General features: G+C 39.5%; 1 protein-coding gene across 3 annotated transcripts in view; it reads right to left on the bottom strand.

The window, feature by feature from the left end:
- Positions 1 to 689: 689 nt before the first annotated feature.
- Positions 690 to 12,345, bottom strand: part of MTMR1 (myotubularin related protein 1) — a 37,321-nt gene continuing 25,665 nt past the window's right edge. For all 3 annotated transcript variants that reach the window (XM_075107048.1, XM_075107049.1, XM_075107050.1), the window contains one exon: positions 690 to 1,952. In XM_075107048.1, coding sequence (XP_074963149.1) covers positions 1,788 to 1,952 — 165 coding nt within the window. In that variant the 3' untranslated portion in view covers positions 690 to 1,787. The remainder of the gene's footprint in view (positions 1,953 to 12,345) is intronic.

Here is a 12,345-nt window from a genome sequence, read left to right as displayed (position 1 = left end):
TTATAAAAAGCCTGACGTTGATTACAAGATGCAACATCGCAAGCCTTCCTAAACTTTGTTCTTGTAGGTGAGTACCTACTATAAAAAGCATTCACTAGAATAAAAAGGACATGTTGAAATACCGTGCACTGCACAGCGGACTTGTAAGGCTGGCTACAGCACATTAGCCTTTCCAGCTGAAGTTGCAAAAGCGCCCAGCGGCTCACCTTACTCATTAACTATACGCGACGTGTGAATGCAGAGAACCAGGAAAGCGCCACCGCGTATTAAGAACAAATGTGCGGTAATAAACGAATACTCACAGACAGTAAAAACCACAATCCGCACATAGAATCAATTGGCTCTTAAGAACGGGGATTAATTCCCACCAGCAGAACTTCGAGCAACACAAGCACGAGTCAAAAAGCAGAGCTGCAGTATTTAAGTGCCCTACGGAGAAGAACCAGATTCTCATGAAACCCAGCGAGGAAAACAATCCAGGAAAGATTTTCAGCATGCGCCATTTTTCTGGGCCTTCCAAGAAGGCCACTGACCAATTTTTTGAAAGGTTGGGTGTTATAGTGATCAGATCTCTCTGAAATGAATTGGGGCGGGTTGGGGGGGAGGATACGAAAGAAAGTTGGGAATGCATATTTTATATGAAAACACCATTAAATTATTCACTTTGCAGACAAAAATGCTAGCAGCAATTTAAAAAACAAAAAGCCAAGAGGCTTTATTTCAAGAAAACCAATTACGATCACATTATTTAAAAACTTTGTCCAACAAAGTCATTACAAGTTAAGGTCTTCAAAAGAGTTTGGACAGGCAGGATCCATTTTCTGAGCTTGCAGCTTAAAACCACGGGAGTGTGCATATGCTCAACATCACATACACATGTGTATAAATGGACACAGCTTTGCGTTTTGTGTGTACACTTTAAAACAAAACACGCTTAACAAAATGTGGAGCTATACAGACTATACAATTTACACAGCTGGGCATCATTCCCACCCCAAATATTACCATTTGCTAGAAAACAAACTTTCACTTTTTACAAGACTTCGACGTAAGTTTACCTCCTGCTCAGGAGGCTGAAACTGAACAATCAGCTAAACAGTCAAAAGACTTTATTTCAACTTGTACAAAAGGCATTAAAAAACCTAAAATACATGCTTTACCAAATATATTACATCATACAAGTCAGTGTGGTATACTTGATAAATCCAGCTTAACTTCATCCACTTTTAATGGCATATTTAGTCGAAATGTAAAACTGACTACACTGGAAAACATTTATTTTAAAATCAATTTCCAAGTGCATTAATTACCTAAAAAATATAAATTGCTTTAGCCAAAAAAAAAATAGATATATATTACTAGGTGAAATAAGGAGCTCCCATTCAGAAAGACGTTGTGTGTTCTGTGTAAGCATCACACGGCATTTAATCCAATTCTCTCAACCAGGCATGGTACCCTAGGCAGCGTGAGAGGCATTCTTCTGTCTGCTTGGCAGATGGATTCCTTTTTAGGATGGTTAAATTGTTAGTTGCTCAAAACAAAGTTTAATTTCACAATTGGTGATTTAGCTAGAGATGTCAAAACACATGTGGGAGCTGCCAGCAAGAAAATACATCCCATCTATTGAAGCTCTTTTTGGCCTCATCATGATAATATCAGACACAGAGTAAGGCATGTAGATCATAGCAATTACAAGTCACTCACAATCCTTTTGTGATGGGAAAAGAATTTCACCCTCCTCTCTGAATTACCTGACACAAATTTTTTCACATGGCTTTTGTTACACATCACACAGAGGTGTGCACCGGTGTGGCTGAATGGGAAGGAGATGAACCTCTATCAGAGGAGGAAGAAATGGATCGTGTAGCAGCTTCCCGCTGCAAATCTTCAACCTTCTTCTGAAGCTCTGTCCGGATGGCGAGGAGCTCTTTAAGATTTTGATGGATTGGAACCTGCCGAGTGAAGAAAGAAAAGGCTTACTTTGACTCTCACAGGGCGTTATCTTCTCAAGCAATGCTTCCGCTGTTTCTTTCAGTAACACAATGAATCCAACACCTATGAATTTCAGTGTATCAGTATTTAGGGAAAGCGTTTAGTCATTCAAAATGAAACATTTCAGCAAACTGCCCCTTTCTAACACCACAGCTGGCAGGAAACCTATTCAAAAGTCTGTTTGCAAATGGTCTTGATGGGTACCAAACATGTTCCAATAAAGATATCCCTGCCCCTTATCAATACCACTTTCAGCTGAACTTAAAATGCCTTTCCCAGGAGCTACTTCCCCTGCCTGTGGGGACAGAACTTGTTCTGTAAAGAGAGCAGAGTTCACAAAGCTGGCTCCATACGAAGCATCTTGTTAACTCTTCTAGCCAGGCATCTTTCCAAGAGTCTGATCCCTTCCAGCTTGTCAGTGAGAGAAGTGCAGCAGCCAAGTGAATTGTGCTGTGGTGGACCTCCTGGAGTCACACCCTGATAAACCTCTTATAGAAGTGGATCCGGTTTCTGCCTCTACTTCTGACAGTGCCCAAAAACCACCAGATATGCACCACTCTGCATCAGACTTCTAGGCATTTTTCACGCTCTCCCGGAACACTCAACCAAATCATGGCCAAAGGATGATGCAAGCCACGCTGGTTTTTGCGGCTGGATGTGTTATCTCAGACAGCACAAAGAGACCTCCCTCTCTTCCAAATGCCACAGAAAGGCCAAAAGAGTTTGACTGTAAATTGCTTTTAATTTATCTATCCTATATAAACTTTAATTGTTTACAACTTTTGGAAAGAGCAAGATGGGAAAATAATTTAATTGGGCTGACGAGACAATCATGGTGAAATCCAGCAATGAGAAACCTACGGATTGCTAGACATTTTAAGTAATTTATACCCTGGGATTCTGGAACGCCAAGCTCCTGCGAATGGCATTCAACCACAATCACTTCCTACTGCTTAAAAGTGATTACAGGGCTGAGATGCGCACCTGAGCATGAAATTCTCACACGGTGCTCTGTGAAGGAGGTATCAAAAACTAGAAAGGGTTTCTTCTTGCCATCACCACACAGCTCAGTCACAATTTATGTTTTTGTGAATTCAGGCTTTTTAAAGAAAGTTCATCAAAAACCCACGCCTTTGATTTTGACATTTTCAAAATCTAACATTCATGTTTCTGAAACAGGAAAATACAATTTCATTTCTAACTTAAAAGAATAAAATAGCATCAAACAGTCTGGTTGGGTCAACCTCTTTTTGGCCATATGCATTTTTCTTGTTTGTGGCTGAGCCCATGAACAGAAACTTCAGCGTATTCACAAAGTGCTGTTCCCAGTACCCTGGGAATCATCAATTCATCCAGCATGCCATCTACAGCAATTTAAAAAGCATAACTTTTTGAGTCTTCAGCAGAACAATTGCTGAAGCTCCCCATGACCCTGCAGTCCTGCCTTTGCTATGCAATGAACTCCTCCTCTTCTTGCAGTCTTCTGCATCCGCCGTACAAACTCTTTAGCAAGAGAGGCTGCAAGTCTACAGACAACAGCCTCCTCCACTGATCAAACAAAAAGCACACCCTCCAGAAAGCCAACCTCATTTTTCTGAGGAGGTCTACAGAAAATGTATACACCTAAAAACATGGCAAAACTGAGTCCTGGTGATGAAGTTTCTCCAAGATGCTGTAATACACACTATGGCAAATTCAAATTTCACTGAAGGCCAAGACTTTCTGGAATTAGCATTCCCCTTCCCTACTTTTTTTTCCCCTTTTCCTCAAGTAAAAGATCCCTTTCTCATATACTCCCACTTCAGATTTCTTCTTTATGAAGACATTTTCCTTAACCACTTAGGTCTGTAGCAGAGTGATTTACCATTGGTATCATTAGTCACGCAAGCCCTGGGTCACGGGACATTTGCACACCTGATTTCTGCACAGCTTAATCATGATTCAGCATAACAGGCCCATTTCTCTTAGACCCCTTTCACATGGGCGCTGGCTGGTGTGTTCCACTGCACAATGCTCACTCATAAAAAGCAGTTCCATACAACTGGCTTTTGGGGAACCCACTACAAATCCTTTCAGGATACACTACACAAAAGCCACTGCAGAACTTGGCACACTGAGTTAAATGCCTCAAGGAGGAAAAGCGTGGCTGCACATCTCAATCCTTCCTCTGCATTCCCCCAGAACCTAATTCAACAAGACACATGCTCAAACTTTGACACAAGTGCTGCTCTCCCCATGTGTCCATCTCAAAGAACAGGACTGTCTTTAAATAAATTAGCTAAATAACAATAATGACATTTTAAAAGTCTACGTGTATTCAAGTCGCACAAAAAACTCTTCAACATTAAGGTTGCAAAAATATGCCCTCAAAAGATTAGGAGGTGTCAGAATGAAGATTACTTCTCCAAAATCAAGTCAGCCTTCCTGTACCTCTGTATAAAATAATTGGTTAAATAAATGTTAAAATACTAGCTTCCCCCTTGTATTCCTCCTGTATTCAGTGCAGTTTGATGCTACTCAATTAGTGAGCAGCTACTCAATATTGAGTTTTCTTTGCAGTGTCTGACCCCATCCTTTATTTATTCCTCTGAGCTTAAAATTCTTAGGTTTCCTTTCCTGTACCTTCATGTCATGTCAAGAAAAAAATGTACTTCTGCAGCATGCTAACGACATACAGGAGTACTAACACTCCATTTTGCAGACAAGGATCTGAAGCAAGCACCTCCTAATTTTGCATAGCTTGGATCTCAATTTGGTTTAACAGAGAACTTAGGAATCTGCAGTTCAGTGTGTGGGTATCAAGCAGGATACCCAGTAAATACGGAGCGGATGCACGGTGACCACTCCGCTCCAGGTATCTCCCTCACAACAGAGGAATCCTGTGGCAAAGGCAGGGAGAAACTTTATTTCTCCAGAGCAACATCCTGCTCCCTCACCCACGGGACAGTTTTTCTTTGTCTGCAGCCGCGTCCCCTCCAGCCTACTTTCTCAGATGGTATTCCGTGGGTTGCACAAAAAGCAAAGACATCCAACACTTGGACCATTATTCACTCCTACTGCCTGTTCCCAGTTTGTCACAACTCTCATAGACTCTGTATCAAATCCATCCCTCTGTCCTTTTACTCTCATTTATTCTCAGTCCTTGAGAATTCACTGAGATTGTACCAGCCTCAGACCTCCAAACTGGATGAATTTCTTCCAGGATATGGCATATGACCAGGCACATTTCTGAAACATAATCTCTCTTGCCAAAATCTCGTGTTTGCCCTAGAGATGGCTTATTTGCAGAAAAACAGCCCCTGCCCCCAAAAGAAGTCTACAATACCAATATTTTCATATGGGAAAACAGTTCTTCTTAGTCACATTCTTGTAAGCAACTGAGCTTTCTTGGATGAAGTTTTACAAAACAATTCAGTCAGGCACACATACTTGGTGACCTAACCCAAATCATTAAGGGGCAGCAAAGGTGTAAGCAAGGCAGAGTAGGGTCTTGTAAATGGGGGGGGGGGGGGGGGGGGGGGAAGGGTCACCTTTAAAATATTGGCCATCTTTTAATAAGTGCACGTTAGCTGGGAACACTGCAAGACAGTTCTACATAAGTATCATCGTGCCATTTCACATGGTTGTGTAAGCACAAATGGTTTTCTAATGTCAAGTCTTTCCCAGGAAAAGACTCTCGTTGCTTGCCATTTAACACAGCATGATGTAGATGCACATTCATGTAAAACAATAAAATTCAAACAATAGATTTCGCACACTTCCGGTACATACTTTAATTTCGCAAAATAACATGTCAAATTCAGTCTAGAGAAATCTTTAGCACATTCAGAGTATTTTCAAGCAGCTGACAATAACTGATTTATTAGTGTTAAAGGTCCATGTTAGAGTTACATACTCAGTGGATAAGAAAAAGGTGGCACAGGCAGCTGAGAGATAATATTTTAGAAGTTCTTATAAAAAAGACCTCAGCCTGGCATGAGGAGCCATGTTTCCCCCGAGATGTCTTCAATTCTGCTACTGTAACTTCCCTTTTGTGAAAAAAGCAGCAAATTCAAATGTGAAAGAATAAAAAGGTAGTCAGTGGTGATAGAGGGAAAAGAGGGGGAAATGCCTAAAACAAAGCCTCAACCTGAAGTCACGTGTATTTTTCTTTTAATGAAACCATTAAGAGAACCAAACAAAACTGGGATCATGCAGCTTTCTGGGAGCTTCCTTCCATCTTCACAGGAGGAAGAAGAGTAAGAGGATGAAGCATCTTCAAATGAATTCTGTCACAAAACTCATTAAATAATAATAATAAAAAAGAAATTTAATTCATTTCCACACTTCCTAAAGACTCATTCCCAGGCAGACCTGTTGCTGCCAGCATTTCTTCATACCACCGTGTGCAAATTCTTCCAGATAACTCTATTTCTGTCCCTTCACACCATTATATTTCAGTGTGCGATTCCTCTCTCAAACAAAGCCTTCTTCAGAAGGAAATGGGTCCAACAACCTTCACAATAACACCTGTAACGGCTTACTGTGAACAAGGTTCTCCTTTACTTTGCCACTGTTCAGAATGAAAGGAAGTGGAAGAGTGACAAATTCTGTAAGGAACAAGAAGTTTGGAGAAGATCGTTTATTAAAAGATCTTGTTACCACCTTAACCCTAGAAGTGAATACTTGCACGGCACAAGTAGTGTCTCCATGGCAAGCTTTTATTACTGTCTTGTTAAGAAATCATAGAATTGATCTGACTGAGATGAATTTGTTTGGAGTTTGAAGGCAGATGTACTGTTTTCTACTCTCTCATCCCACCTCTCAAACTAGGAGTGGAAGCTCAAAAAGATGACTCTGGACTCACCACCCAGTCGCATTCAAGTTATTTTTTGCTGCTCTACTCCACTGTATCAATACTGGATCTTCAGAAGAGCGTGCATCCTTTCCTTTGTAACACCTGCTTCCCAGCGTGTTGCCGCAGTAATGCTGCTAGGCAACGCCCAGCCACTACAGCCAGGTCCCCATCATTTCTGTCCATGCTCCAGGCAAAAGCAAAGACCTATTTCTGCTGCACAAGCGGAGCCTACACAGATGAAATGTAATGCAGCAGTGCATCTGCAGTTTTGTTGGGCTGGAAAACTGGCTGGGCCATTGCTCATTAGGTCTTCAGGATGTTTGTCACATGTTTAATTATTACCTCAATGTGCTAAAATACAATTAATTTAATTTCTGTTATTTAACAAAATATTCCAGTAAAAAATAAAGTAGAAACATAAAGTTGACCGTACCACATTTTAACAGAATTTGGTGGGTTAACCTCATAAAAAAATTCTGTCATTTGACTATTTATATGAAATAAAATTAGAATTCTCTGATCACATGAAATTTACTAAAAACAGATTAGAAGTTGATCAATCCAAATCAAAACTGGCATTTATATCTAATAGAGCTAGCAGTAGAATCCAAGCAGGGACACGAGTAAGGAGTTTGCCAGCAGCACTAAGTAGTGGGGATACTTGGGAAGCCTGACCTTGCTCCAGGCATTAACCAAAAAGCTGGCTCTGTAAAAGCTGGAGAAGAATTCACCTGCAACCTCCTGAGATGATTTTTCAGTCTTTTTTCTTTTAATTGCTGCCATAATATTGACTCAGAAACTAAGAAGAATATGACTAAGACTGCATGTTGCTCTCCTCTCTAACTCATAATCAACTTTTTCCAGCCACTTACCCAAACCCTGCATCCCTAGTCCTTTTACCCATCCTGAGCAATACCCTCAGCACTAAATATAAGCTTTAAAGACTCATCCCAGTTGCCCATGATTCTAGCATCTTTCTATTTGGTTTTAAGCTCTCACCAGGTTTTGTAGTCCTTTCCCATTCAAATCCCTATTTTTATTCCATTACCCCTCTCTTATTGAGTTATCTTAAGGGACTAATTCTTTGTAAATAAATAAAAAAAATCAACTTCTCTGGAAGATTTTATTTAGCCAAGTTCTTAGGTTTCTCTAGCCTTTTAACAATTCACATTTTTGCCCATTTCAACATTCTTTTAAGTTTCCAGTCCAACTTTTCTGCATCAAGCCATGATTAAACTTAGGACCTGATCCCCCTCCTCATACAATCTATTCACCCATATCTCCCCTCTACTCTTGCACTTCTTCCCTGCTATGTGCCGATTCTCCCTTCCACTCCTTATCTGTCATATTGCCAGTTGCCCTGCCTTTCCAGAGTTTCTTCTCTCTGGTACAAACAGCCTCTTTCCCCTGTAAGACTTAATATGATTCTCCCACTGCTAGTGATACTTCAATATTTGAAATCCCACACCCAACCAGTAAAAACCAGCAAAATGCTGCAAAATCAAGTGAGCCAAGTACCATTCTTCACTCAGAAAGAACCAATTGTAGGTTCCTGCAAATCCACCAGTTAAAATGGGTGGAGTTTTATTTTCCTGATTTGCTCGCTTTGCTGCCTGTTTCATTCAAAAGCAGATACTTTTCCTACACTTTAAAGGTAAGGTAGCTGGTGCCTATAATGAGCTGAAAAATACTTAGAACACTGCTAAAGAAACATTCTTCATTGCTTAAAATACCATTGATATGAAACCATTTTTTAAACTGAATTATCCACGTGTATACTGAAAGCAGGACCTGGTGTACTGTAACTCTCAGAACACACGACTTTACAGTTATAATAAATTATTAATGCTGGGTGAGGACTTGAAGAAATATAAAGGTAGATTTTTTTAATTATTCCCACACAGAAACTACAATTATGCTATGCAATATATATACTACAACATATAAAAAACACCTTGATGTAAGACAGCTTAATTTCCTAAAAAATTCAAACCTTCCTCTTCACAGAATTATTACAGTTCACTTTCAGTATTGATTTTCAGGTTTTCATTCCCAAGTAATCCTTCAGGATCCTGGAGTGCTTTTGGATAGCAAAATTTGTCAACACAAGGATAGGTATAAAAGAAATTATAATAGCTACTCAACTTATAGTACCACCAAGTCTTAATTGGATGGATATCTACTGTGTATTACTGTACTAGCTCAAGGACAGTCATTCACATGAAAATTGTTCAACAGTGAATGCATTTTGTCTTGTTCAGTGAGTATACTTTATCTATTTTAGCAACAGGGAAGAAAGGCTGCAGAGGAAAATGGTTATTTTAAATTCATTGCTCGACTTAAGACTGTTGGTTTTTCAAAAACCCACTCTGTGCATTGGAAAGACAACAATATCTTTCACTTGAGCTTTTTGTTCCTCTTCATGAAGAGCTGGAATGCTGACAGGCTTGCCTTTAAAAACTAGTTAACAGTATACTTATAGAAAAAGGCAATCTCAAATGATGAAAACTGCAGTTTTCAATAATAATCAATACTTCCACACTTATTGTGGAGGTATGCTCCTGGGAAACCAAGCAAAACCCCCTGGCCTCTGGAAAAGCAATGACTGGCAAACAGAAATTATGAATCCTACCACGTGGGAAGTGGAACAGAGATTTTTGCAAACAACTGCATAGATTTCCAGAATCGGGAAACTCTACAGATTACGAGCTAATGCCATTGCTTGTTAAAACCTACAGCCTGTTTAGATTTAGACATCTGATAGATTAGAGCAATGCTTTGTTAGAAAGTCCCCAAAATGAAGATTATTTGTACAGTGATAGTTTCTCCCTTTCTGTGCATGTTCTGATGCTGTGCTTAATACAGGATACCAAGCTTTTTTTTTCTAAAATAACTGCAGACTCTTTCAGCACACAGGATAAGCAGTTAGTCTTTATTTCATTCCATATCAATTGAATGCTGAGAGCTTTATCTGCAGATGTAAGTTACCTGCAGTAAATCAGACCCTGGAAATCTATCTTGACTTAGAGAAACTATCACGTACTGTAGGAAACTTGCCTTGTCTCACAAGAAACCCTGCAGTAAACGCAGGGATGAAATCTCCTTAGCTAGGTCAACACTCCAACTAACTAACCCACATGAAGATTCCTTCTCCTGACATCTCCTGCCTCATTCTTTCATGGAAAATGATGGGCTCCAGGCCATGGATCACAGAGCAGCAATGCCAAGCATCTCCAGAGCTGTATGATGGCTTCATCCTGCCACAAAATTGTGTTATATCATATTCATGAACATTAAAAATATTATAACCGATGTCAACATGCTCAGAGAGAAAAATACTGGGCAACTTGACTGAAGGCAGGTGTAAATAATATGAACACCCCACGTGCCAGGCAGTAAGTCCTATACTGTTATGTGCAGGATAAAGCATCTCATGTTTTCCAGCTTATTCTCAAAAATTTTTCCAGTGACACTTATCACCTTATTTGTTCTTTTAAATACGCAGTATTTTGTGTTTATTGACACTGAAGTTCAGCTGACATCTAATCACTCAACTCTTCAACACATCAAAACCTTCTACAATTCTATACTCAGCACAAAAAAAGCAGCTTTGTAACCTATTTATATGCGTTCCAGATCATTTCTGTGTATATTGAACGAACAGTTATTTATTGCTACCTTTCCCTTCCCTTTTTTTAAGCCAGCTGCTAACCTATGAACAGACTTGCCCTGGCTTTTCATGGAAGCTCCAAAGACTGCCTTTAGCAGATGATACCATTCCAGCAGCTGAACTGAATTTCTAGGTTATAGATGGTGCTAGCCTTATATTGTGGGTGAAGGTCTGCATGCACAAAGAAAAGAATGAATTTTAAAACTTACAGGTATTCCTATGATACTCTTTCTAGCCCAGTGGCCACATTTCTGGAACAGAGCTTGAAGAAAAATGAGCAAGGATAGAAAAATAAAAAAAAAAAACAATTAAAACAAAACAAGTTTAAGCCCTGTACTCCAAGGATTAAAAAGCCATTTCCCAGAAGGCATAAAAACAACTAAACATATCCTAATGGACTATGTAAATTTTGTGACTAAAATACACTTGTTTCCTTGCTTCTCACATAGCAGGCACAGCTTGAATTAAAAGGACCAGACTTTTACTCATGCTCTGCATATATGAACGATAGAAGTATATTAGTTCAAAAACACTGCCCCTGCAGAAGTCATATTCAGGGAAATAATTTGTTACATTCTCCCCACCTTCCAGAGTTGCCCAAGCAGATAGCTAACTGGCACCTGGCAGCCAGAACTCCTCAAACCAGTGTAAAGAAGAGGTCTGAATGACTACGTAGGAAAGGAAAGAGAAATATGTGATACCAACTCAAAAATTCAAAAAGCATCAGTCTTATCCATTCCAGACTAGCAGGGTCATCTGTAAGTCCAGTAGCAGGTACTCACAGAGCACACACCTCTGTATGAGAGAATGAAAGAACTTATCTTCCCCACGTCACATACAAATACACATTTCTCCAACCCAAGGAAAGGGCAAATCTGAAAAACGCCCTCAGTCAATGAACTCAAATAAGACAGGACTAAAACCTATCTAATTTTCTTGGGGCAAGAAGTCAATAATGAATTAACACCTCCAGACTGAAACCAAGGAACATTTTATTTCACTTAAGAATTAGAATGACCTTGTTGAAGCATAGTTTAGCAAAAAGGGAATCTAGAAGAGATGTCCACGTTTAACCTAGAGTTTTCCACATCCTTCACTTCTCATACACTTGACCTTTGGACCCTATGGAAGGAGACCATGTGTCACCTAATTGCACAGCACCTATTGCATTACAGCTGTAATCCTAAAATGAGGCTCTTGATGCAAATAAACACCACCAAAACCACCAATTCAGCCTTCCACAGAACTTAGATAGAACTGAAGACACATCATTATAAGCAATCTTTTCTTTACAGAACATAAGAATAACTCTGAACTCTGTATGTCCTAGCACAATGACAAATATGATCAGACCTTACTGTACTGTTAGAGGGCTGATGAGTCACAGATATTTGAAGACAGAGTACAATAAAGCAAAAATAAATGCTTATATCTATTTAGCATTCCGTAATTTTCAAATTAAAAAAATTGAAGGTAATACATGCTCATTTCCAACAGAAAAGTCAACGAAGCACAATGATTAACTTCTCTCAGTCCATTTTAAAAATCGAGCCTCACTCACTAATAAAACTGAAATTGGAAAAACTAAAATATTGCCCCAAACCGAAAACTGCCCTTTTGCTCTTGAGAGTTTCCTCTCCCATAATATAAAGATGGTTGATAACGGGTATCAAACATCCATTCTGATTTCTTCATCTTCCCTTAAACTCATGTAATTAGGCATGTCTTCCTCTTTGGTAAGCTCCTAGAAAACAATAAACATTTTCCAGATTCCTGTAGAAGTTTTTGCCGCTGATAAAACAGTACGTGAGGTTGCCTTGAATCGCTGTTCATCAGAGCGCTCTTC

This window comes from Phalacrocorax aristotelis, chromosome 11 (genome assembly GCF_949628215.1).
Source record: "Phalacrocorax aristotelis chromosome 11, bGulAri2.1, whole genome shotgun sequence".
NCBI classification, from domain to species: Eukaryota; Metazoa; Chordata; class Aves; order Suliformes; family Phalacrocoracidae; genus Phalacrocorax; species Phalacrocorax aristotelis.
Note: the sequence above shows the minus strand (reverse complement) of the source record. Positions and strands in the feature narration are given on the sequence as shown.